Below are 22,644 nucleotides of genomic sequence, written 5' to 3' on the forward strand. Positions count from 1 at the left end.
CGAGCACAGGATCACCGTGAAATTTCGCTCTGATTAATTTGTAAATTATGGGGTTTCAAATGCCAAAGCCAGGATCTGATTACGCGGCACGCAGTATAGTGGGAAACACCGGAAGTCTGCACTACCTGGAGTTCTTTAACGTGCCCCTAAGTCTGAGTACACGGCAGTTTTCGCATTTAGCCCCCATCTAAATGCACTGCCATGGCCGGGATACGAGCCTGTGGCCTCGCGCTTAACAGTCCAACAGCATAGCCACTATAAGCAACGACGGCGGGTCTGACTCTAATCAATTAGTAAGTGACATCAGTTACTTTTTTCCTCTCTATTTCTTTGAAGGCATTTTTAATTACAACAGAAATTGCCTTGAAGATAGCATGTATTGCTTTCCTCTCATTCGAAACACCCAACAAATAAAGTAAAATGCTATGTTCTGCAGTATGTTAAAGTCCGAGACCGATAAGCAAATAGACTCATTCTCCAATTAATCTCTACACTCTCCCACCCTTCTTTACCGCCGTATTTTTTTGTCAGACCCACGTAGTTGGTAAGCACCATTATTGGACTAACCAGGAAGTAGGGTAGTGGAAGCAGAAGAAGAAGAAGCGTTCCTTGTTTTCCGAGACAGGCTAGCAGCAGTGGCAAATACTGTGTGAATTTTCTTTGCTTCTTTCAGCGCTGATTCGGTATCTCGACCATGTATGCCTTACGAAAGATGTCAATGGCCGTTGTATCCAAGGCTAGTACGACTTCGAAAGCATATGAGCCGGGCGAAGAGCCACAGGATGCACCAAAGGACCAGCCGGCAGAGGTGACTCATACGTGCTTTTATTGACGTAGAACAGAGCCACATGTCGCCGTGGACGCCTTAAGTAGGTCTTGAAACCAGTACAGCAGAAAATAAGACAGTTCGGTCTTCTTCGCGGCACTTTATTCTCCTCCGTAGACATCCGGCATATTGCAATTAGTATTGTATACTTAGAAATCTGTTGTATTCTTTGTTCAACTTTCCTTTAAGCGTGCATAAATGTGAAGGCAAACGTTATACAAAGGCAACGCTAATAGCACTAATGTTTAGAAAAATGACTTAAATGCTGTATAGTTTTTACGAAACTGTAACGCTAACGATACGAATGGAATGTTTAGACAAACATATAGCGCGATTACGCAGCCGCCATGTAGTAAATGCGGCTTACATCTGGACTCGACACAAAGTTGCAATAAATTCATTAGATGCAAAGCACATGTCTCTTCGCTGTAATGTACATAACATCGATTAGAAGATGCAGCTTCTTCGCGTTACGCGCAGAAAAAAGTCAGCGTTCGTAATTTGACAAAAGTGAAACTAGCATGATTTCATACAGTTATATGGGCGTACTGTCGTGACTGCAGGCAATGGCCTGAACGAACTCGTGCTTCCCATCTTCACGAATATGTTCTTATTCTTGAAGTTCTTGGTATTCTCGTACAACGGTGAGAAGCGCCGTGTCCGTAGAGAAATAGAGGCTTAACGAGTTGATGCGCTTAACGTCTTGGTGTCTGCGGCGACCACTGTACGGTAGTAGCAATTACTCACTAGGGCGACAGCTGATGAAACGCACTACATCAAGGATGTTTTCCATGCACCGGTTCTCGGCCTTCGTAAGTCGACGTAAACTTTACCGAAAAAGAGCAACGGCGTGTTGTCGTGCTGGTTGTAGTTGCCAGGGGTCACGGGCTTTTGTTTTGCACTGACCGAAGCGCAGCGCGATGAAATTCGCAGACTTATTTTCTATTGCCCATGGAGGGATGTAAAGCGCCGTGTATTTCACTGTCGAAACTCACGCGTTGGCTTACCATGCTTGCCGTGATTATGTAAGGCTCCCGGATGCTTAATTCGATTCCCCTGGTCGATCAAGATAGTCGGTTGAAATTATTAACGTGAATTTCGTCTCGGCGTCCTGATGTCGTGCGCATGTCAACCAAATGTTGTTGTCAAGCCTCTTTTTGAATGGTTGTCGCGTTCGTCACTGCCGTGGTCACCACATCTCGTGATGTCATTTTGCGTTTACGATCCAGTATGCACTAAAGTTCTGGACCAAGCTTCGCAGCGCCATGGCGACATTCTTGTTTCTCCATTTCATGCTGGCTAAGGTTGCATGGACGCTAGGCTATAATGGGCCACTGCAAACTCGGTAAAACAGCGGCCAGCAGCAGCAACCAGCTACAAAGTGGAAGGACCACGCGAGCCACTCTAAGCCGTATTTTGGATTTGAGGAACAACGTGTGAAGAATTCGTCGGTTTTGCATCGATGTGGTGACAAAAATATCCGCCTCACATGAACCTCTAATTGGGTCAGCCGAACTGACGCCTCTGCGGTTCAGCTCTGCGAGATCCCCGAATCGCTAGAATTGACGAAGGTCAATCCGATGGCTGCACGCGACGTGGTGGCACCGCGTGTTTGTGTATGGGCGAGCGAGCATGCGTAAGTCGGCCACAATAATTTACGGACACATCAGTTGCGAAAAGCTGAATTGCCGGATGTTTTGGTCACGTAGCCTCCAATTCAGTTTCAATCTACAGTAGTGCTTCCTTTTTACACAATTATAAACTATAGTACAAACATTAATAGAATACAAACTATCACTTGCTCATGTAGCCGTTTCCATAAAATTTCGTTACGCCTGTGTACTCCCTGCGCGTCTGTTGCGCAGAGACAGAGAATAAGAGTTCGCGGTCCATTGCGCAACGTCTTCTGGCGCAGGGCGATTCGGGCCTGTTCGAGAGCGTCGACTTCGTGCCTCCGGCGCACACGACCTGCTACAAGCTGTGGGTGGTCTGCTGCTCTGTGTGGATCGTGCTCTTCATCCCGCTCAGCCTGACCGCGTTCGCCATGGGCTACCGGCCGACGCGTGCCACGACGCCGCCCCAGTTGACAACCGACCCCATCTGGCTCACCGTCGAGAACCAGCCGCCGTGCCAGGAGCAGTTCCCTTCTCGCAAAGCGGCCACTGGCTCGATCAAGAAGCGCGCGAGTTCCATACTCTGCGTCTTCAATACGAGCGCGCACCGCAGGCCACTGGGTGAGTGAGCCAGCGGGAGAGGGGTCCCTGCCGGCCGCCTCTTTAAAGCCCACCTAACCAGACTTTTTTTTCCATTACAAACCGACCATTGCGTTGCATAGATCACCCGGTTGCAATCGGGTTTGCAAAGTATCAAACGACTCCACCCACGGAAACAACTGATACTTCTGACGGAAGCCTGAGCGCCCTTCGTCTGGAAGGATTCGCGCTGGAAGCCAAGAGTTTGGCGAAGAGTTTCTAAATAAGGTGCACTGCCTGCGACGTCACCGACTACGGCACGTGACCTAGGTAAATTATCCAGCGCACAACGCGGAATACCACCACATCGGAGTGCGGCGTGCAGCAAAGAGATGACTAGAGGAAAACTAAAAGCAGGCTATATGGTTACGTAAAAATCCCCTGCATGGGAGAAGACAGGGAATAAGAGTCATTTGCGCACCGTAGTCGAAGCAGAAGGAGAAAGCGTCTACGTTGGCGCTGAAGCTCGTCTCCTGGTAGCATCGCAACTCGACATTTCGATTTCCCCTATCTTCTCTCGTATTGAACCAATTGAGAAAAAAATTATTGGTGTAAGACGCTATCTAGCTACGCCCTACAGCATTCAGTGACACTAACACTTCCAGTGAAGCCTCGTAGGAGCGCTCAAAGCGAATCTCTTTGTTTCGCTTTCTCGGATTAGTAGTCACTTAATCTAAGCAGTACAGCCAAGGTTTCGCTTTCACGAATCAATACAGCCACCAATACTGCCCCTACAGTTGCGCACAAGAACGGTGTGTATATTATCTACGGAATTACGCAATTGAAGTCACAAACTCCACCTGAGTAGCCTCACAGTAGCACACCTGCACCTTTAACTGCATCTTTTTTTTTCCATAAAGCGAATAGCTGTCGACAAGCATCTCAATATCCGCCAACATCGACAATCGTGTTCTGTTTATTCTACCAACGTTTTTCTTCGTGCACCAAAACTCGACCCAAATTCGCGATGCAGCTTTAAAAGCAGGTCAGAAAACACACGCACAGGGTTTTTATGTCTTACCAGCATCAGTGGAACAACCAGTGGCCTTCGCTAAGTACGGAAATTTCCTGAAAAGGTAACGAAGTGGTCATTCAATACCTATAGCTTCATTGGATATTCTACATAATCCTTTGGTTATCGGAAACACACCCATCAATGCAGTAAAATTCCAGTCCATACGGACATTTGTGTTGCTCTTGTGAGTTCTTTTTGTTTTGTTGTTTTACGTGCAAGCGTACATGTCCCGCATGTGAAATCCTTGAGACTAAAGGCTGTTTCCCATGGCGCGATTGGGGCGAAAAAATCATTCTGCCGCGCACGCTGCAGAGCAATTTTCGCCGACAATTTTCATATCCGTTTACGGCAGCGCGATTTCCGTCGCAGCGATGTGCAAGGTTGCCTCCTGCTCACGAAGTATCCATGCCTGCATCGTTAAATAAAAACAACATGGAAACTAGTGAAATATTCGGATTCTCGTAATATTATTGGATAATAGAATAGGTACACATTTTTTTAACGTTTAAAAGCGTTCAGACTTTGCGACAGCTTGCAGATACAGTTAGTGAGGCGCTGAACAACACCTCAAGTATGAGGTGGCATGAGCGTGCGGCTTGTGCGGTGTCGGTGGGGTGGTTCCGTTTAGTACGCTGTAGTTTCGTTGTTGCTATGGAAGCCACAACTTTCTTTCCTGGATGAGTATTTGCTTTTGCAGAACAAGTTACTATTGAGTGAGCATGTACAAGCAGCTGGCGCAATTTGTAGCGATGAAGAGGTTGACAACGGTGGCGATCAAGTGGACACGTGCCTCATGCTGAAGCGGCGTCCTTGTCCCGACCTGCATAGCGTGCAGCTTCTTCCTTTAAACGAATCATGTAAGCGGAAGAAAAAAAAAATGTTTATGAAGATCCTAAGCTGCAAACGTTGGTGGGTACGCCCTATTATAACATAGCTAAAACTGGCACGTGGCATTGCTCCACACAGCTACCAACGCGTGGTAAAACAGGAAAGCGCCTATTTTGACGGCGCTTTGTTTCGTCACACATTGCCCCTCCCGCATCTCGCCGATGGCTGCGACCCAGCGACAGCACGACCAGCTTTTTGGAATCCAGTCCAGTCGCGGAGAGCCCACGACGTCGCGGCGGTCGCTGAGCGACGGAATTCACTGTGTCGCTCACTGAAAATCGCGCCCGTATACGCTTCCGCAGGGAGCAGAGTCGCGCATAGGCCCGCCGTTTTGTTCCAGCTCTGCCGTGAAGCAACTCCTAGCGCGCGCAGGAGGCAGATTTGCTTTTTTGTCTGCTGGTCGCGACCTGCGTGCAGTAATTGTTCGCAAGCGCTGAGCAAGATGACACTTTTTAATGCAGGCTACGCTTGAATGACTGGCGTAGCCGGAGCGGTGCGAACCCCCTGAAATTTTAGTTTATATGTACATATATACACGCACATATACGAACACATGCACGAACGTACGTATGAGGAGTAGGAACCCCCTCGAAATAAAATGCCGACTACGCCCGTGGCTCGAACAGCTCAAAAGTGCGCGTGCAAACGCGCATTACCTTGCAACACAAAGCGGTGCAATATATTTCAGCATCCATATGACGTTTTCTCGCGGGGGCCGGAAGGCGAGACATCTTTTAATGAATATTTTCAAAAAAACTTCCCACACGTGTGGTGGACAAATATGTGAGCACATTTTGGCTGCCGAAACCAGATGAATAACGATCGTCGCCAAGAGAACTATCGTGCCTGCAGTGATGTCAATGACCGTTAACCGTGACCATCATTCATCACAAACCGTCGTTCACAGCTGCTGCACGTTTTCGATATATGCGGTAGAGACACGTAGACTAAAACGCATTTCAAATGTCCACGTGCGCACATTTTATGCAAAGCTTATTTTTGCGATTCATACCGCAAACCTAACAGCTGCTTCTTAGCAGCAGACCTGCAAGTGGAAAAAAAGATCAAATTTATTTCGTACAAGGGAATGGACGAGCAGTGGCTGGTGGCAGCAAGGCGTGAGTGCTGGTCCATGAAGCCTTGGGGGGCAGAATTCAAAGCCACTGGAAAGACAACGAGTTATTAAGAGTAACAACAGGTTATTTTTATTCAACTAAGTACAAAAGATGGCAAACTTGCAAAGTAATTATTCGCATATTGCACACTGTAACAAGAGAACAATTTTTTCTTCATCTCTTCATACTACTCAGGTTAACTTCTTATAACACAGTGATTTTTAGCCGTGCAAAACTAATTTTACATTCCTCACGTCGACTAAAGTTGATCGAACAAGCAACATATTGCGGGTGGTAAATGCTGAAGCTATCACAGCTGTCTCATCAGCGGGAGCGCATGATGTTTTCGCTTACTACAACACAATGAACACCAGTACATCAATCGACCTCATATGAAAAATGAGCCAAGACAGAGCCGACAGAAGCACGAAAGCGGAACTATGGTATGTAGAGGAAAGGAAAGCGCGCGGCGATAAGCTGCTTCTTTATTCTATGACGCCAACTTTGACGCTCGTTGCAATGGACGACCCTAACAACGACGCATTGGCTCGCGATGCTGGCCTCGACTTCAGTGATTTAAGCACTGATGAACGTGACGTGCTGCCGAGTGAGGGCTCGCGCTGGCGGCGTCGTTGCGTGCTACTACGACGGGAACTGTATGTAATGGCTGTACATATTCGCACATTTGTAGCTTTTCCTTCGTGAAAACCAAATGCCGCACTCACCGCCCCGTCTTCGACCTGCAGTTGTTGTTGCGCGTACACGACTTCAGTAAGTCGGCGTTGAACTCGTAATCCTCTGGCCGAAAGTGCAGCGAGCACAATTTGCGATTTTTCGGCTCTTTGCCAACGCGCTGTGGCACAGGTACGGCACTTAACCACTTCGAACGGAGAGGTTCACTCGTCGGCACACAGTGATAAGTAACGTTGGATTCGCAGCTGCAACTGCCCTTCGCCAAGTTCCGCGGACCGTTCGCGCATCCCACGACATCACATGGACGTGGCACTCTCGTTGCTTGCTCCAAATGCAAGTTTCACGAACCAGCAGAACCAGCGCAGCAAGACGCGATAACGAACCAGCTGAAACTCCAAAGCGCGCGCGGCGCAGAGTCTAGCGCTCCGAGTTGAGCGAAAACGAAACCTTTCGACCTCCCATACTACTGAAGAGCAACGTCAAAACGTTATTTTTTCTTAGAATCGAACAGAAGTAGACAAGTAGCATTTTCTTCCGTCTTATAACCTCATGAAATGATCATTTCAATACGATTAGTTGAGTACTAGTCACATAAATTATGATGAGGAGTGCCTTCGTCATCGGGCTAGTACCAGAATGTCGCTGGGGGGTCTGAAATCGTGTTATACATTTACCTCAATTTCCAGGTTACTAACGCTCTGTTCGCGATTATATTGACGCCTTAAACGTTCTCGAGCATTGCTTTATCACTTTACCTTGACCTCATAGTAACCTTTAGTGTCACTTTAAGTTGGAGGCCGCCGAGCTGGGAGAAGCAAGCAAAGGCCGGAGGTGGAGGGCACCTGAAGATGGAGAACAGGTGGCCGCGGCAAAGTTGGGGCGATGCAGGAAGGAGGCGGAGCGTCGCGGAGAAGAAGGGTAGGCGTAGGCGAGCTGGGTTCGCCCTAATTCGCTCCACTGGCAGCTGCTGCGTAAAACCGTTTAAACTTCGTGAAGTAACGCCACACTTTGAAGAATGCCCCCACCTCCTCGCGCGCTCTGGCCGAGGCCGACGCCGCCTCGCTATTGGCCTAATAACATCACGTGGGCCCTCGGGCCTGCTTCGTTTGTTCACAGTCGTACCTCTGCGCAATTTTCCTTTGAGAAGCGTCTGCGGAGTGGAGAGGAGCGCATGTTGGCGCCGTTCCTATTCTGTGTTGTTTCGCATGCTACGCTCGAGCGGTGTAGGCGGCGCCATGGTCGAGGACGGAGCACGAAAGAGGAGAACCGAGGAGGAGTGAAGGCGGAGGAGGAGAGGGTCGCTACATTACGAAATTTAAGAGGTTTTATTGCTGCGGGGCCCGGACTCCGAGTGGGTTATGAAGAGGCCGAGCGCCTAGCGAGAAGAACGGAGTAGCAACGCAACCGGCGGAAGGCCGAGCGGGAGTCTACCGACTGCAAAGCCGTCGGCAAGTGAGATGTACGAGATGAACAAGACCGCCAAAAGGCGCTGGCTAGGCGTGCCGAGGAAACTGCCGAAGTTGGACGAGCTAGGCGACTTGCGACAATGCGGGTGTGTCGGGCAAGACGGCGTACCTTAGAAACTACGAAACAGCACCCATATGCTTCCGCGTAACCGGCGTTAACGAACTGAAACGTCACTACAGTCTTTACGTGAACGTTTGCTCTACACCATGCGCAGTTTCCCGCATGGTGCTGGGCTACATCCCCGGCTTCATCTGCAAGCACGTGTTGTACTCCTCTATCCTGATGCCGGACCCCGAAGGCGCGCTCCAGTCGTTGACGCCGGAGTTCGATATGGAGTGCGCTGGACTGGCGAGCGTGAAAGTTCTCAAGAAGCGGTTTCAGCACATCAAGGTGCGTTGAAAAGGGCGACAAACTCGGGATAGCGCGGAACGTTCCGTGTATATGAGCTGCAGAATTATATAATCTTGCTTGTTGTTTATTTATTTAATTGTTTATTTACTTATTTATTCATTCATTCATTTATTTATTTATTAGATACCTCCATCGCCCATGCGAGCATTGCAGCAGGGGGGATTACATTTTAAAGGAAGGAACAAGTAATCACATACATAATGAGCCATAAAACGCGTAGTTGTTTTCAATATTAAGTATGTCAGGTGAACGAGCATTCCATTGTCTTATAGACCGAACAAACAAAGAATACCTATGGACGTCACCCCTCAAAGGAAACTCGAGGACTTTCAGCGCATGGTCGCGTGTCAACGACGTAGAAGTAGGCGACTTAATATATCTTTCTCTCTCAATCCCTGTTTTTGAATAATAAACAGCGTGAAAAAACTTCAACATCAGATTTTTTCGCCGGTCTTTTATTGCTTGCCACGATAACCTAATTTTACTTTCTGTCATACCTAATTTTCTACTATAATTATTAAGAACAAACCTAGCTGCTCTATACTGCACACTTTCAAGCTGTTCCGTGAGATCAGCCGTGTACGGATCTCAACAAACACAACCGTAATCAAGTAAACTACGAACATAAGTGAAAGACAATTGCTCTTTTAACTTATTCTGTATCTGACTGAAGTTACAGCGGAGGAATCCCAATGAACGTATTGCCTTATCCTTAATATGCGTAATGTGCCTGTTTCATCTTAAGTGAGACGTCATTAAAATTCCTAAATATTTGTATTCGTGAAGCTTCTTTAATGCCATATTACTGAAGGTATAAGTGCATGACTGAAATGCGCGCTTCCTTGAGAAGGTGACGTGAAAACATTTTCCAATATTTACAGACATTTTCCACGTGTTGCACCATGTTCCTATAATGTCTAAATCACTCTGTAATGTTGAAATGCATTTGCGTTGTCTCTGACTCTGTAAATGACACAGTCATCCGCAAACATTCTAAATGAGGACGTAAGATCGGTTTCAATATCATTAATAAAAAGTAGAAATAAAAGGGGACCTAAAACTGATCCCTGATGAACACCTGAGGTAACTGGAACATATACAGAAGAAAAACCGTTGGACACCACAGAATGCTCTCTTGCACGAAGATATTCGGCAATCGAAGCTATGACACTGTTGTCCAAATTGTAGGCCCTAAGTTTTGAGATGAGAAGATCATGTGCAACGACATCAAAGGCTTTTTTGAAATCTAGAAGTATGCAGTCCATTATTTTGGTTTTGTCTATTGCCGAGGCCAGATCATGAAAAAATTCTACTAACTGTGTAGAGCATGAAAAACCTTGTCAAAAACCATGTTGACTAGAGCTTAGAATATTGTGTTTAACTAAATGTGACATGGTTGAATTATAAATTATGTGTTCCGTTGACTTGCATCTGATACTTGTTAAATATACCGGACTGTAGTTCTCAACGGCACTTCTCGATCCACCTTTGTGAATGGGTACAACTCGTGGCAGCGTCCGATCGCGCGGTAAACAAGACTCAGATAAACACTTGGTAAATAACCGAGAAAAGTAAAAACACAATATTCCTGAACACTTTTTAAGACTCACTGCCGGAATATCATCAGGGCCACAAGCTATCGTCGGCTTCATCTCCTGCAGTCATTTACGCAAACCTGCTACGCCAAATGTAATCTCAGGCATTTATTTATTGTCCATTTAGCAGATCACATTAAGAGTGCGAGAACGCTTTCGTCTAAACACTGACAAGAAAAAATTACTAAAAACATTTCACTTTGTCTTCATCAACATAAATTATGGTTTCAGAGCTCTTTAAGGAGGGGGGGGGATAGAATTGTTATTTTTACCGTTACACCTAACAGATCTCCAGAACTCTCTGGAATCTTTGAGCAACTTCACACCAAGCTTTTCGAAATAAGTATGCATGGCCTGCGCCGCAAGATTCTGAAAGCGTTTTCTTCAAACATTTCAGTTCTAACCATGTATTCTGGGGCTTTGCTATCCGGAACTTCAGATAAGCTCTCCTAAATTTTTGTTAGTGTGCGCAGCTGATGATTAAACCAAGGCTTATCCTTTGACCGTTTAGATGAGATAACATGAGTAGGAACAAATGTATCGCGCAATTCAAACAGCTTGTCTTTAAACAGCTTCCATAACTCTTCAATGCTCAATTCATCAACTAATGCATCAAAGGTAGGAAAATATGACTCAAACGCCGAAATTATAGCCCCAAAAATCAGCCCTCTGAAATACTTAAACCTTTCTGGGTTCCTTCTTTGGCACGGACACATATTGAACGTTTATATCAGCAGTAAAAAACACAATAGTCACTTAAGCCGGGAAGTACATTCACATTTGTTCAAATGTTCGGGACATTACATAAGAGCAAATCAAGTATGTGACCTTTGCCGTCACTCCGTGATGCATCACGACTGTACTGTTGAAAACGTAATATCACAGATGAGATCCAAAAAATACAGAATACACATGGCCAGTGACCGACGCTACAGGGTCATCGCACGACTAGTCTATACCCGGAATGTTAAAATCCCCCCTAGTAATATGATAGCGTTTTCAATTGTATCAAGGAAAGCAGACAGCTGAAGAAACTGGTCGTATGATGATCCTGGAGGACGGTAGTATGATCCAATAAGTAGACTTTTCCCAGTAGATAGCCTCACTTTGCGAAAAAAACAGATTCAAGATCGGCTGTAGAACCTTCCAGTGGTACACACGATAAGCTTGAGCTAACAAGAATAAATACCCCTCCCCTTCTTGCTCCTCCATCGCATCTGAAGCAATGATTGCCATCTGTAAAAAAACTTCAGAATTTAAGACGCTCGTGTGCAACCATGACTAGGTGCCAATAACTATTGACGGCTCAACTGATCTAAGAAGGATATGGAAAGAACCGACTTTATTTGTTATGCTCCTGCAGTTTATCACCAAAACGCTGAGCATTTTCTTTATGTTAGTCACTGGTGATGGTCACATCTGCTTCACTTTGTTGGTGACGCTATCAAACTGGTAGCTTTTGTTGTCGATGTACAAGGTATGAAACTTTAGTACTGCTTTTATACCTTCTTGCCGATTCTGTTTCGCAAAACTCCATAAACGGCTTCTTTGGTCCCTCACCACGAGTTAAAAATCTTCGGAAATGCTGTAGTTCGTGCTCTTTAACTTGCGTGCATTATTTAACACTTGTTGGCGTTATTTGAGAGAGGAAAACGTCACTATAATTGAGCGTGCTTTATCTGCTCGATATGTCCCTATTCTATGAACGCCCTCAATTCCAACAGCATTAAATTCCAGTTTAGCGCGGCACAGGTTTGAGACAAGTTCGCTTGATTTAGTTCCGTTTTCGCCATTATCACTATCTTGAAAACCATAAAAACGTAGGTTTTCCCGACTTTGATGATTCTCAATATCGTCAATTTTTGAACCGAAAGCGGACAATGTTGCCTGATTCTGACGCTGCTGTGCCTCAACGTTAGCCAGTGAAGAACGAATATCATCCACTCCTGTGATTGTTTCTTCTAATGACACAATACGCGCCTTCAGTTCTTCTATTTCAGCAGATAACTTGTTCTCCATTGCTGACAGCTTTTTCAATATTGCGTTTTGGCCTTCAAGTATTGGTTCAAACCGTGCAGTATCGGGCCCTGGGTTCGCCTCTATATCTCCTCCGCACTGCAGCAAAATCAGTAAATAGAAAGCGGAAAGCTCCCCAAAAACAAACTGACGTCGTATGAGCACCCTGCGCGACTTCAAAGAAACACACTGCTTTGAGGTGGAACCGGCAAAGCAATGCAAACGTTCATCGAAGAATAGTGCTTGTGACCAACCTGCGAAAGCAGTAAACAATATATAAGGGTTGATGCCATGTCGCCACATCCACACCGCGTCGTCGTAGTGCCGCTTCGAGGCTTTTGTAGTCGAAGGATACCGCCAGCGTTTCCCAGGGCACATAGTTGTCATTCGTGAGGTGGGAGCAAGTCAGATTCAGCGAGCGCCGGACACGTCTGTTGGTCCGAGAGCCACGTAAAAGGCAATCCATCGCAGTGAAGTACGAAGACTTTCTGGGATTTTTCCTTGCAGACAATGATATAGCAAACAGGTTTTTTTTTTAAATGGGCCCAGCTTGTATTTAATGTTCCGCTTATCTGTCTTTTTTTTTCTCAGCTGTAATCAGTGCAACGCTTTGCAATGTAAAGCTGGTGAAAATTTATCACATGATTTTCCGATTCTCCTTATGTGCTTAATTGATGTCGATCATTTCCAGATCAGTGCGGTGGAGTCACTGCAGAAGAGCATGAGTTTGGAAATCATTACATTATATTGCGGTTTTAGGGAAATTTAGGCCTACATTTTTTTTTACCTTTGAACAGTTTCTCAGAATTGAAGAAATGGTGCACAAGTGCACGTAACTAATAGTACAGAGCACGCCATTTTTACGCTATAAGGTAAATGAGCGATTGGCACCCGCCTCAAATGATAATTAATTATTGGAAAAGAGGACATGAGCGTTTTCGAAAAATGTTGGAATGGGTGTAAAATTTGTGATACTTCTGAATATATCAGTAATCTTAACGAAAAAGAACTCAAGGTATCCGATCAACTATTCAACGTTTTCTCACACCTGTGTCAAGGGAAATGCAATGCTTGCTTGCACCCCATTTGGTAATGTGAAATTGCTAAATTACAGTTCCATACATGCATGCGAATTCGTTCCGAACTCAACGAAAGGACAACTGACGAATAGCCTCTTCCAGTGATTCAGTGCACCATGAGAATGGCGTTATTGAAATTAACACAACGTCAACAGTCGCACGTAGAGTGTTGTGCTTCTTCAAGAAGACAGGTCTCATACTAGAGCATAGCGCATTGCTTTAGTATGATGCAAAACTCATTGTTCTCGCCAAACAGCTCAGTGCTTCGCCAAAATCGGGAGAAAGAATACGTATATGCATTGCCTAGAAGGGAGGTGTTCTTGTCACGGGGCTGAAAATTACCCATAGGAGGTTATCAGCTTCGTGCGTTCTCTTGGAGACTGGTGCTTTTGTGCGACTGCCGTGGCTTTCCCTGTGCTACAATAATTCGAATCATTTCTCACTTGCATCGTTGTATGCCCCTCGTGGCTGCAATTAAATGAAAGTCCCTTCTATTCAAACAGATGCAACTATTCAGTAATGTAGGATAGACCATTGTAAAATAAAATAGAATTTAATATCCAAGTAGGTCTGTTGGGTTTGTATTTAGCATTTAGAATATTCACTAAAGTAGCTACTTGGGTATGTTCGTATGCCCTAAGTATGTACAAGGTTGCGCGAAACGGACACGGACGCAAGAAAGAACGATGGGAAGCGCAAAACACAGTCGTGCCTTGTGTGTCCCATCGTTCTTTCTTGTGCCAGGGTCCCCTGTACGTAACAACGCACATAGTTTGTAATATTCCATCACCCGCAGGGCATATCTGAGCGTGATTACACGTGGAGATACTGGGCGCAGCTCAATTCCTCAGTGGGCACACTTCAGCGAGCACTGACCCATGCGATGGCACGTGCGGTTTCGAAGAGTTGGCCGCCGCAGATGATCGACGTCTCTGATGCAAATGTCGACAGTGACAAACGTTCGTCTTTCTTTTTGCGCGGTCGCAGGTGTACACCGTCCTGTCGGCGAACACTCCGGCGCTGGAGACCGTGCTGTTCACCCTCGCTTCCGGGAGACTGGACAAGCTGGTGAAATTCGTCCGCGACTGGATTGTCAAGTTCAGCTTTGATGGATTGTTCGTCAGCTGGTCCCAGCCATTCGCCTTGGAGAAATCCAGAGTGCTGTTCAGCAGGCTCGCAGTCACACTCAGGTAATTGGTTGCCGTGTCCCATGAACGTGTTTATTGAAAGTGCAGAAAATGGCGGGTTAATACACATTCAAATCTGTTTTGTAAAGAATTGAAAAAACAGAAAAAAGCTCCTGTTTGTGAGCATGCTGTGGATCTCGTGAAGGCCACCATGCTGTGAAGTTACGTGTGAATACCACCGGTGTGAAGGCACTCGAGGTTTCATCATGGTCACAGAGCCCACGTGTAGTGCAGCCAATGTCAGCCTCTCACGTGCAGCTTTTGAATAATAAAGTGAGTTCTAGAACAACGTTTTCTAAGCAACTTTCCTAGTTTCTAAGTAGGTAGATGTCACGAAATATTATTGACGCTGCTAAAGAAAGATACCGCTGATTGCGAAATCAAAAATCTTGACCCTAAAACGACAGAAAAGTCACTAAATCTGGTTGCAAAATCACTAAAGTGTCGATACTGACATAAATAAACAATGTAAGTCTATACTCGTGAGCAAACCAAGTAAGAGCAGCTCTGTCGTGCCTGCCGCACAGCCAGTCTGGAGATTATCCAGGCTGGCTTGAAGAAACGGCGCATCTTCAGTGCACTCGATGGCACTCAGGGCGACGTGTTTCAGGCGCCGAGGACGCCTTCGAAAGAAGCGATCCGAACAACTTCTCTGGCAGTTCAGCCGACGATGCAGCCTGTGGTATCGACTAGCGAGATTCCATGGCCTAGATTGCGGTAAATAACACTGTGCCATGTTCAAAGTGTTTCGTTTTTCTGTGAGTTGGTGTGAGTTGATTGCTCAGCGAGTTCAGTACATTGTGGCCGACCTTTATTCATGTTCGGCGTATTTTCGAGAACATACGGTACTTTACGGTACTTCTTTTAGGCGACGCGTAGTAGTGCATAGAGTAGCGTACTCAAAACTGCTGGATGCTCTTCGCAGACCAGAATACACACTAGGTGCGATCCTTCCGTGGCAGATCCCGGCGTTGCAGAACTACGACACCGTGTCCATCGCTTCCAATGTCGACTGGATCATCATGAAGACGCACGGCTTTTACCCGAGAAAAGGCTACAACTTCACTTCTTGTCCGAGCCCATATCAAAGGTAAGTGGCAGCTAGCCTGATTACAAACAGTCAAGTCCCCTAGCCAATGTTGCGAAGCGAAATCAGCATCAACAGCGTTAGATTTGATTATTAATATGCCCTAACACCAACGCTTTCGAAGTGGCAGATCAAATTGACTTGTAATCGACTCCGATTATTTTCAAGTTTCTAGTAGAAACATACACAGTACACGCGCAATTCCAAAGCGTGGATTAACAAATCTTGGCTATTATTTAGTAGCTTAGACTATACTTATTCGCGAAAATTGTGTGCATCAGATATCATAAGCCACCTGTACAAGCAGCCTTTTTCGTAACTCGTAGCCGTTTATTAATACAAATGATAGTTTTAGGTTTATTACCGCTTAAAGCAGCACTTGGAAAGGGAAGATTACATTCAACTCTTGAGCTGTCCACCGATTCCACCTCAATGCCGTGTTTTGAGGCTTCCTGGGGTTTTTTATCTCTGAAGTGGACATTACCTCATTATTCTTATCAGCTGTCTCGGTGCTTGCTATACAGGGTGTTTCACGAAACTTGTGCCAAGCATTTTAAGAACGTGGTTGGCCGAGCTGAATGAAACCAATGGCATATGTTTTGCCGTGATGTGGCGCTGCTTAGAGTATATTTTTTATATTCCTCATAGTTAACTGAGATCAATTATGCAAAATATTTAGTATTCACTTTAGGGCCAAGGGTGTTCATAGTATTATAGAGAAAGTTCAGAAACGAAAGATCCACTTTTTCGTGCCAACCCACCTGCTGCGTGGCGATTTTTTTTTGTGTGTGTTTAAAGAAAGCCCGCGAAATATGAAATTGTAGTGTACAGTACTCAAAGAGCGCCTCGATGGAAGGAGACTGGACTAGCACCATCAGGCATATAGGATCGACAATGTTAGCCGTGACATCATTGCAGTCACCTGATAAGTTAATCGCGATTCTTTGTGGGCCTTCTATTCCTACAAGTTTGTGACGTCGGACGTAATACTGCATCACCACTGTATACGTCTACCAAGTTGATTCTCGAAGCTATGGAACCGGCCGCCGAGCAACGACCTCTGGAAGTAAAGGGAGCGTCTTCCGTCGACACACTCAAACTTCCCGATTTCTAGCCCTCTGGCTATGAATCTGGTTCGTCCACAAGGAGGCGTTGTTTCGCCGTCACCCCGTCACATCTCAGGCGGCCAAGTACGACAACGTCGTGAGTGCGTTTAACCCGACCGCTGCAGCTTTGGTCAGTGACATTTTGCTAGTTCCTCCCCCCGATGATCAGTACGACACCCTTACGCGGGAGTTACCACGGCGCACCATCGACTATGAGTCGCGACGGATTCACCAGCTCATCTCGTCGGATGAACTTGGTGACAGAAAACCGACCGAGCTGCTTCACCGCATGACACAACTTCTGAAAACCAGTCCATGATCAGTAGAGTCGAAAATCATTCGGGAGCTCTTCTTCCAGCGTCTACCAAACCAGTTACGCATGATTTTATGTGCCTCACCTACTACATCTTTCAAGGCCTTAGCTACGTTTGCAGACTAGATTATGGATTATTTCCTACCTGTGATATCCGCTGTTGGCTGGTGTAATGCACCCGTCGCGACACAACCCCAGTTACAGCAGCACTTTGACGAACCCGACAATCCAAGCACGCACCTTCCTGCGGAAGTAGAACGAACTGACCAGCTGGCTGCTTTACGCTTTCGTGCGAATAACCGTCATCAGCCGCATCGCTCGCATGACCAAAACGTGTCACGCCCTCCATCTTCCATTATTTTTTGGTACCACGCCAGATATGGCGCTCGCGAACGTCATTGCCATCCGCCTTGCAACTTTTCAGGAAATTGTCGGACGGTCACTGATGACTGCTAGTGCTACTGGCCCTACATCAAGCCGTCTCTTCCACGTCACCGACTGTGTCAAGAAAGTTCGCTATCTTCTAGACACTGATGCGGAAATTTGTTTCATTCCCCTTGTTCTTGAAGACCGCAGAAGACATCGCCATGACTCGTCTTTCCCCCTGCCGTCAACGGTTGCAACATTAGAACGTATTGCCAGAAATCTGTCACTCTTGACCTTGGTCTGCGACGTCTTTGTCGATGGCTATTCACCTGTCGCCGACGTCCGCGGGCCGATCGTCGGCGCTGACTTTCTGTTGAAGTTTAACCTTGTCGTCGACCTTCCCCCTGCCGCCTTCTTGACTCCTCAACAAACCTGTCCGTGCAAAGTATCACCACGTCTGCGCCACCTTTTCATCTGGTGCAAGCACACACCCAGGTACCGAAGGCGTGGTCCACCATCCTGCTGGAATTTCCAGAGATGTTTGAACACCCCTCGCCAGATCGTCCAATAGTGAACAACAACAACAGCAACAACATAATAATAATAATAATAATAATAATAATAATAATAATAATAATAATAATAATAATAATAATAATAATCTTTATTTCAGACAACAAGGTCTCTCCAAGAGCAAAAGGCAGATGTGCTCTGCCTCACGGGACTCAAGCACCCGAATGCACACACTCAGGGCATGTAGCAACAGAAAGAACATAATACACTACCGTCACATATACAACACGGTTTTATGCAAAGCAAACAACCGAAAAAGGTACAAGCTTTTGCACTCCTAAAGGAAAATTCGTAGAAATAAGGCACCCTAGGATAATAAAAATTATGTATACAGAACCTATTGATTATTAGGACAGGAGAGGAGGTAAGCTTTAACATTCTTTTTGAAAAAGTTCAAGGACACGCATTTCTGAATAATTTCTATGGCCTGTGTATGTGTGTTGAGAAGCATGGGAATTAAGTATGAAAGCATTTGGGTTGCGTAGTTGGTCCTCACAAGTGGAGTTCTGTAATGGTCGTGCCCTAATTTGTAAGGCACATTACTACTAGAGCGCAATTCAAGATATTTATAAGGATCGAGCTTTACTTCGTTATAGACGTAAGAAAGCCATCTCAACTCATATAATTCATTCACTTTTAGAACAGAGTACTCGAAAAAGTGCAAACCTGTATGGTCGTTATAGAGAGATTTTCGACATGGCGTATGACTTTTTTCTGTAGTGTTATCAACCTCATAAGATTAGTTTTGGTTGTAGACCCCCATATTAGTATACAATAGTGAAGATGTGAATGTACAATAGTGTAATATAACTGTCATTTCAGCCATTTAGGAACAAGGTTTCTAATTTTGTAGAGCACACAGGGTGACCTAGATACCGTGGCATGAATTTTATTAATATTCTTGGACCAGCTCAAGTGTTCTTCAAAAAAGACACCTAAACGTTGTAGAAAGAAACACGTTCAATTGCATCATTCTCAAATGTAAGTTGAAGTTCAGAATCATCAGGTTTGTTCATGCTTTAAATACAGTAACCTTTGTTTTATTTACATTTAATTCGAGTTCATTTATATTCAACTATAATGACAATACTTCTAACCACGCATTAGCCTCGACATGTATATTATCGAGATGCATACCAGAAAAAAATGCACTGGTATCATCTGCATAAATGATTATTGCAGGGGTTCTAGGGATGGCTACTATATCATTGATATGCTTAATAAAATATATCGGACCTAGAATGGACCCTTGTGGTACTCCATATATTGTTTCATTTGTGACTGATGGCGATTCAAACATGTATACGGCACGCGACCGGAAAGATAACTAGAATCAGATTTAAGGCAACTCCTCGAATGCCATAAAACGGTAGCTTATAAAATAGAATATCATGTTTAATAGAATCAAAAGCCTTTTTCAACCCTAAGAAAAGTCCGACTGCGAATCGTTTATCATCCATATTAGAAAGTATTTTTTTTTCCTTTATACTAAGTAATGCCACTTCAGTTGACTTTCTCTCCCGAAACCCGAACTATGCTTTCATAAGAATTTGTCTGGTGTCGAGAAACTTGCGTAGTCTTTGTTTTATCAAATATTCCAGTACTTTAGAAAACAAAGGAAGGACAGATTTACGCCTATAGTTATTTATGTTGCCATAGGGGCCACCTTTGTGCAAAACAACCGCTCTTGCAATTTTCATACCGTCTGGAACAACACCTTGGTCTAAAGCATCATTACAAATATGTTGTAGTGGTGAGCTGATTCGATCGGCAACAGCAATAATTGGTTCGGCCTTAATTTCATCTGCTCCAGCCACGTGGATTTATCTAGGTTTCGAAGCAACGTGACCACTTCATGTTTACTGCACGGCTTTAAGAATATAGAACTTACAATTTGAGAGGCAATGTATTCGTTGATTTCATGTTTTCTATCTTGCTTTTGAACCGATTCGCCAGAGGATACGAAATGCGCATTAAATTTGTCTGCCAGGGCCAAGCCACTGTAGTCAATATTATTGAATGTTAACGTCTTAGGAACATGACAAGTAGCCCTTCCCATGAGGTCACTAAGACAATTCCAGATTTTTATGCGAAGCATATTACGAGGGCTCAACCCAGCTCCTCAGGCGCGGCGGTGACCATGAAATCACGTGACACCGTGACGTCACGACAGAGGAGAAGTGGCTTTGGCTCAACTCTTGCAAGACGGGCTGGGTGGGAATCGAACCAGGGTCTCCGGAGTGTGGGACGGAGACGCTACCACTGAGCCACGAGTACAACGCTTCAAAGCGGTACAAAAGCGCCTCTAGTGAATGCGGTGTTGCCTTAGAAACGCGCTGTTTCTAAGGCGTGCGTCTCTTGCTCAGGCGCACATTTCGTTGCCGCGCCGAACGCTGCTTTGCTCGACGCTCACCGCGTCCAATGTGGGGCGCGTAGTCGCTGCCCTGTAGCCCATTGTCTTACACCCCTTGGCGGGTCGACGGGAACGCTGTCGCGTTCCACTCTTGAAGGCGAAGAAGTAATGCATGAGTTGTTTCTTCGTCTAGCCGAACCAAATATAGCCAAGCAACAGCAGTTCACCAGGCTAAACAGTGGTTCAACAACTAAAATAAAGGCTAGTATGCTTCGCATCCTGGGCTTAACCTTACCTAAGCCACAGCCATTTTTTTAAGACAGGTTGAAATTGCGGCAAATTTATTCTTGCAGTATTCTTCCCGTGCTTTTTTATATGAGCACCTAACTTGTTTCCTATTTTTTATACTCCTTAAGTATGACTGGCTCTTCTAATCGGATGAATTTGTTAAAAAGTTTGTCACGTGTTACAATTCGTGTATACAACTCCCTTGCTACCCATGGCTTTCGAGACTTTTTGTAGGTTTTTTTTTACTAACCATGAAAATGCACCACCAGATTTGCTTTTTACCAACTCAAGGAAGATATTGTACGCTATACAGTAATTTTTTTATCGTAAACATCGCTCTATTCAACGCTTTCTATCATAGATGTAAACGTAGCCAGATTATCTTGATTGAAACTTCGGTATACGATTTGTTGAGCTGGCAGTTACTTTCGTTTTCCTATTAACCGAGGAAAACGCAAAAAAATAGGTAGGTGGTCGCTTAAATCAAATGTGACAACACCAGATAGAACACTAGATAACTCATGGTTTGTGACACACAAATCTATTAACGTGTCGCTCTCTAAGGTTATTTCGGTTGGTGACTGGATAACATTGGTGCAGTGAAATGTATCAATGGCTTCATAAAGAAACGTCTTGGGGAGCTGTTTGTCAACATATCAATATAGAAATTACCCACTAAAACAACAGGCATATTTAGAATACATGCATATTCAAGCAGATCACGTAGAAACTGAACTAATTCGGCAATTTCACTAGATGGGGGTCGGTAAATACAGGCAACCAGGGTTCCACAACAATTCACAGCAATCAATTCATAGTGCGTACAAACAAAAGAAAAGTCTGACAAAAATTCATGTTGAAGATTTTTTTTAACGTACATTCCTACGCCACCACCTCTGCGGTTTTCTCTGAACACGCCTTCAAATTTGTACCCAGGGAAGGTTACATCATTTTCGCTGGTGAACCATGTTTCTGCGTATGCAAGTATATCAAATCTATGATTTAGGCAGCCCAAGGTCGTCTGTATTTAACTACGCTTATTTTTTAGGTTTGTAGTATTGATGTGAAAAACTGACATCCTGTCATTTTCGTGAACAAGCGAACTGCGCACAGCAGAATTAAAGGATAAAGCATCGTAGTAGAAGGGCCTAGTTTGTGATGCCATGAAAAACTAAAAGGTAGTCGGAGAGATAAACAAGACACAGGAACAGCGGCGTCTGTTAGATTATCTTTTCTAGGTCGAGATCACCTGTAATCTGTATTGCCGGTTCACCGTTGCACTTGCGCACAAACAGCTTCCCATTACTATGCCATGCATATTCATACTGCTTCTCTGTAGCCTTTGCCCCCATCATCCATGTGAGGTTTTTATTCTGCGGTGGTAAATTATCAAGAAAGTATACCGTGAACTGAGCTTCCCTCATAATTTGCTTCTTTGCCATCCATTGGCCCTTGATGCACGCGAAGAAAAACGAACCAGAGCTGCCTGGGTTTTACCACGTTTAGTTGGCAGTCTATGAAGGCCTTCTACGTTCTGTTTAGTTAACTGAGCCAGGCCTAAATCCTGGGCAATGGCATTATTCTTCTGGAACAGATTTAATTGTCGGCTTGCACAAGTCCATGTACTTCTGAATTATTCCTGCTACTATATTGTCCCAAGCTGTTAATTTGTTGTCGCATTTCCACGACTTCCTTATCAGTGTTCACTGCCTCAATCTTTTCAACTCTTTTCTTTAAAACAACAATTTCAGTAGACTGAAGCTTCATTTCTTCTAGTACTTGATAGTACTGATCTGAAAACGCTGGACAGACTTTACCATACTTTCCACAGTTTCATTGACCTGGAAAAGGACATCTAGTTTCTGTTTAATATCTGGCAATTCACAAAGCTTTTGTTGATTTCTATTAGCATCTTTTCAGTGAACGACTGCTCGTTCTGCACCTGCTTTATTTCTTTCGGGGGCCTCGAGCAGCTGAAATTATCATGTAGCCTCATCATGTCACGCACCACATT

General features: G+C 44.9%; 1 protein-coding gene across 2 annotated transcripts in view; it reads left to right on the forward strand.

Moving 5' to 3' along the window:
* Positions 1 to 598: 598 nt before the first annotated feature.
* The window catches only part of LOC135921732 (chitinase-3-like protein 1), a 71,718-nt gene continuing 49,672 nt past the window's right edge, over positions 599 to 22,644 (forward strand). For both annotated transcript variants that reach the window (XM_065456032.1, XM_065456033.1), the window contains exons 1-5: positions 599 to 808; positions 2,742 to 3,060; positions 8,471 to 8,646; positions 14,345 to 14,547; positions 15,470 to 15,634. In XM_065456032.1, coding sequence (XP_065312104.1) covers positions 695 to 808; positions 2,742 to 3,060; positions 8,471 to 8,646; positions 14,345 to 14,547; positions 15,470 to 15,634 — 977 coding nt within the window. In that variant the 5' untranslated portion in view covers positions 599 to 694. The remainder of the gene's footprint in view (positions 809 to 2,741; positions 3,061 to 8,470; positions 8,647 to 14,344; positions 14,548 to 15,469; positions 15,635 to 22,644) is intronic.

This window comes from Dermacentor albipictus, chromosome 8 (assembly GCF_038994185.2).
Source record: "Dermacentor albipictus isolate Rhodes 1998 colony chromosome 8, USDA_Dalb.pri_finalv2, whole genome shotgun sequence".
Taxonomy (NCBI): domain Eukaryota; kingdom Metazoa; phylum Arthropoda; class Arachnida; order Ixodida; family Ixodidae; genus Dermacentor; species Dermacentor albipictus.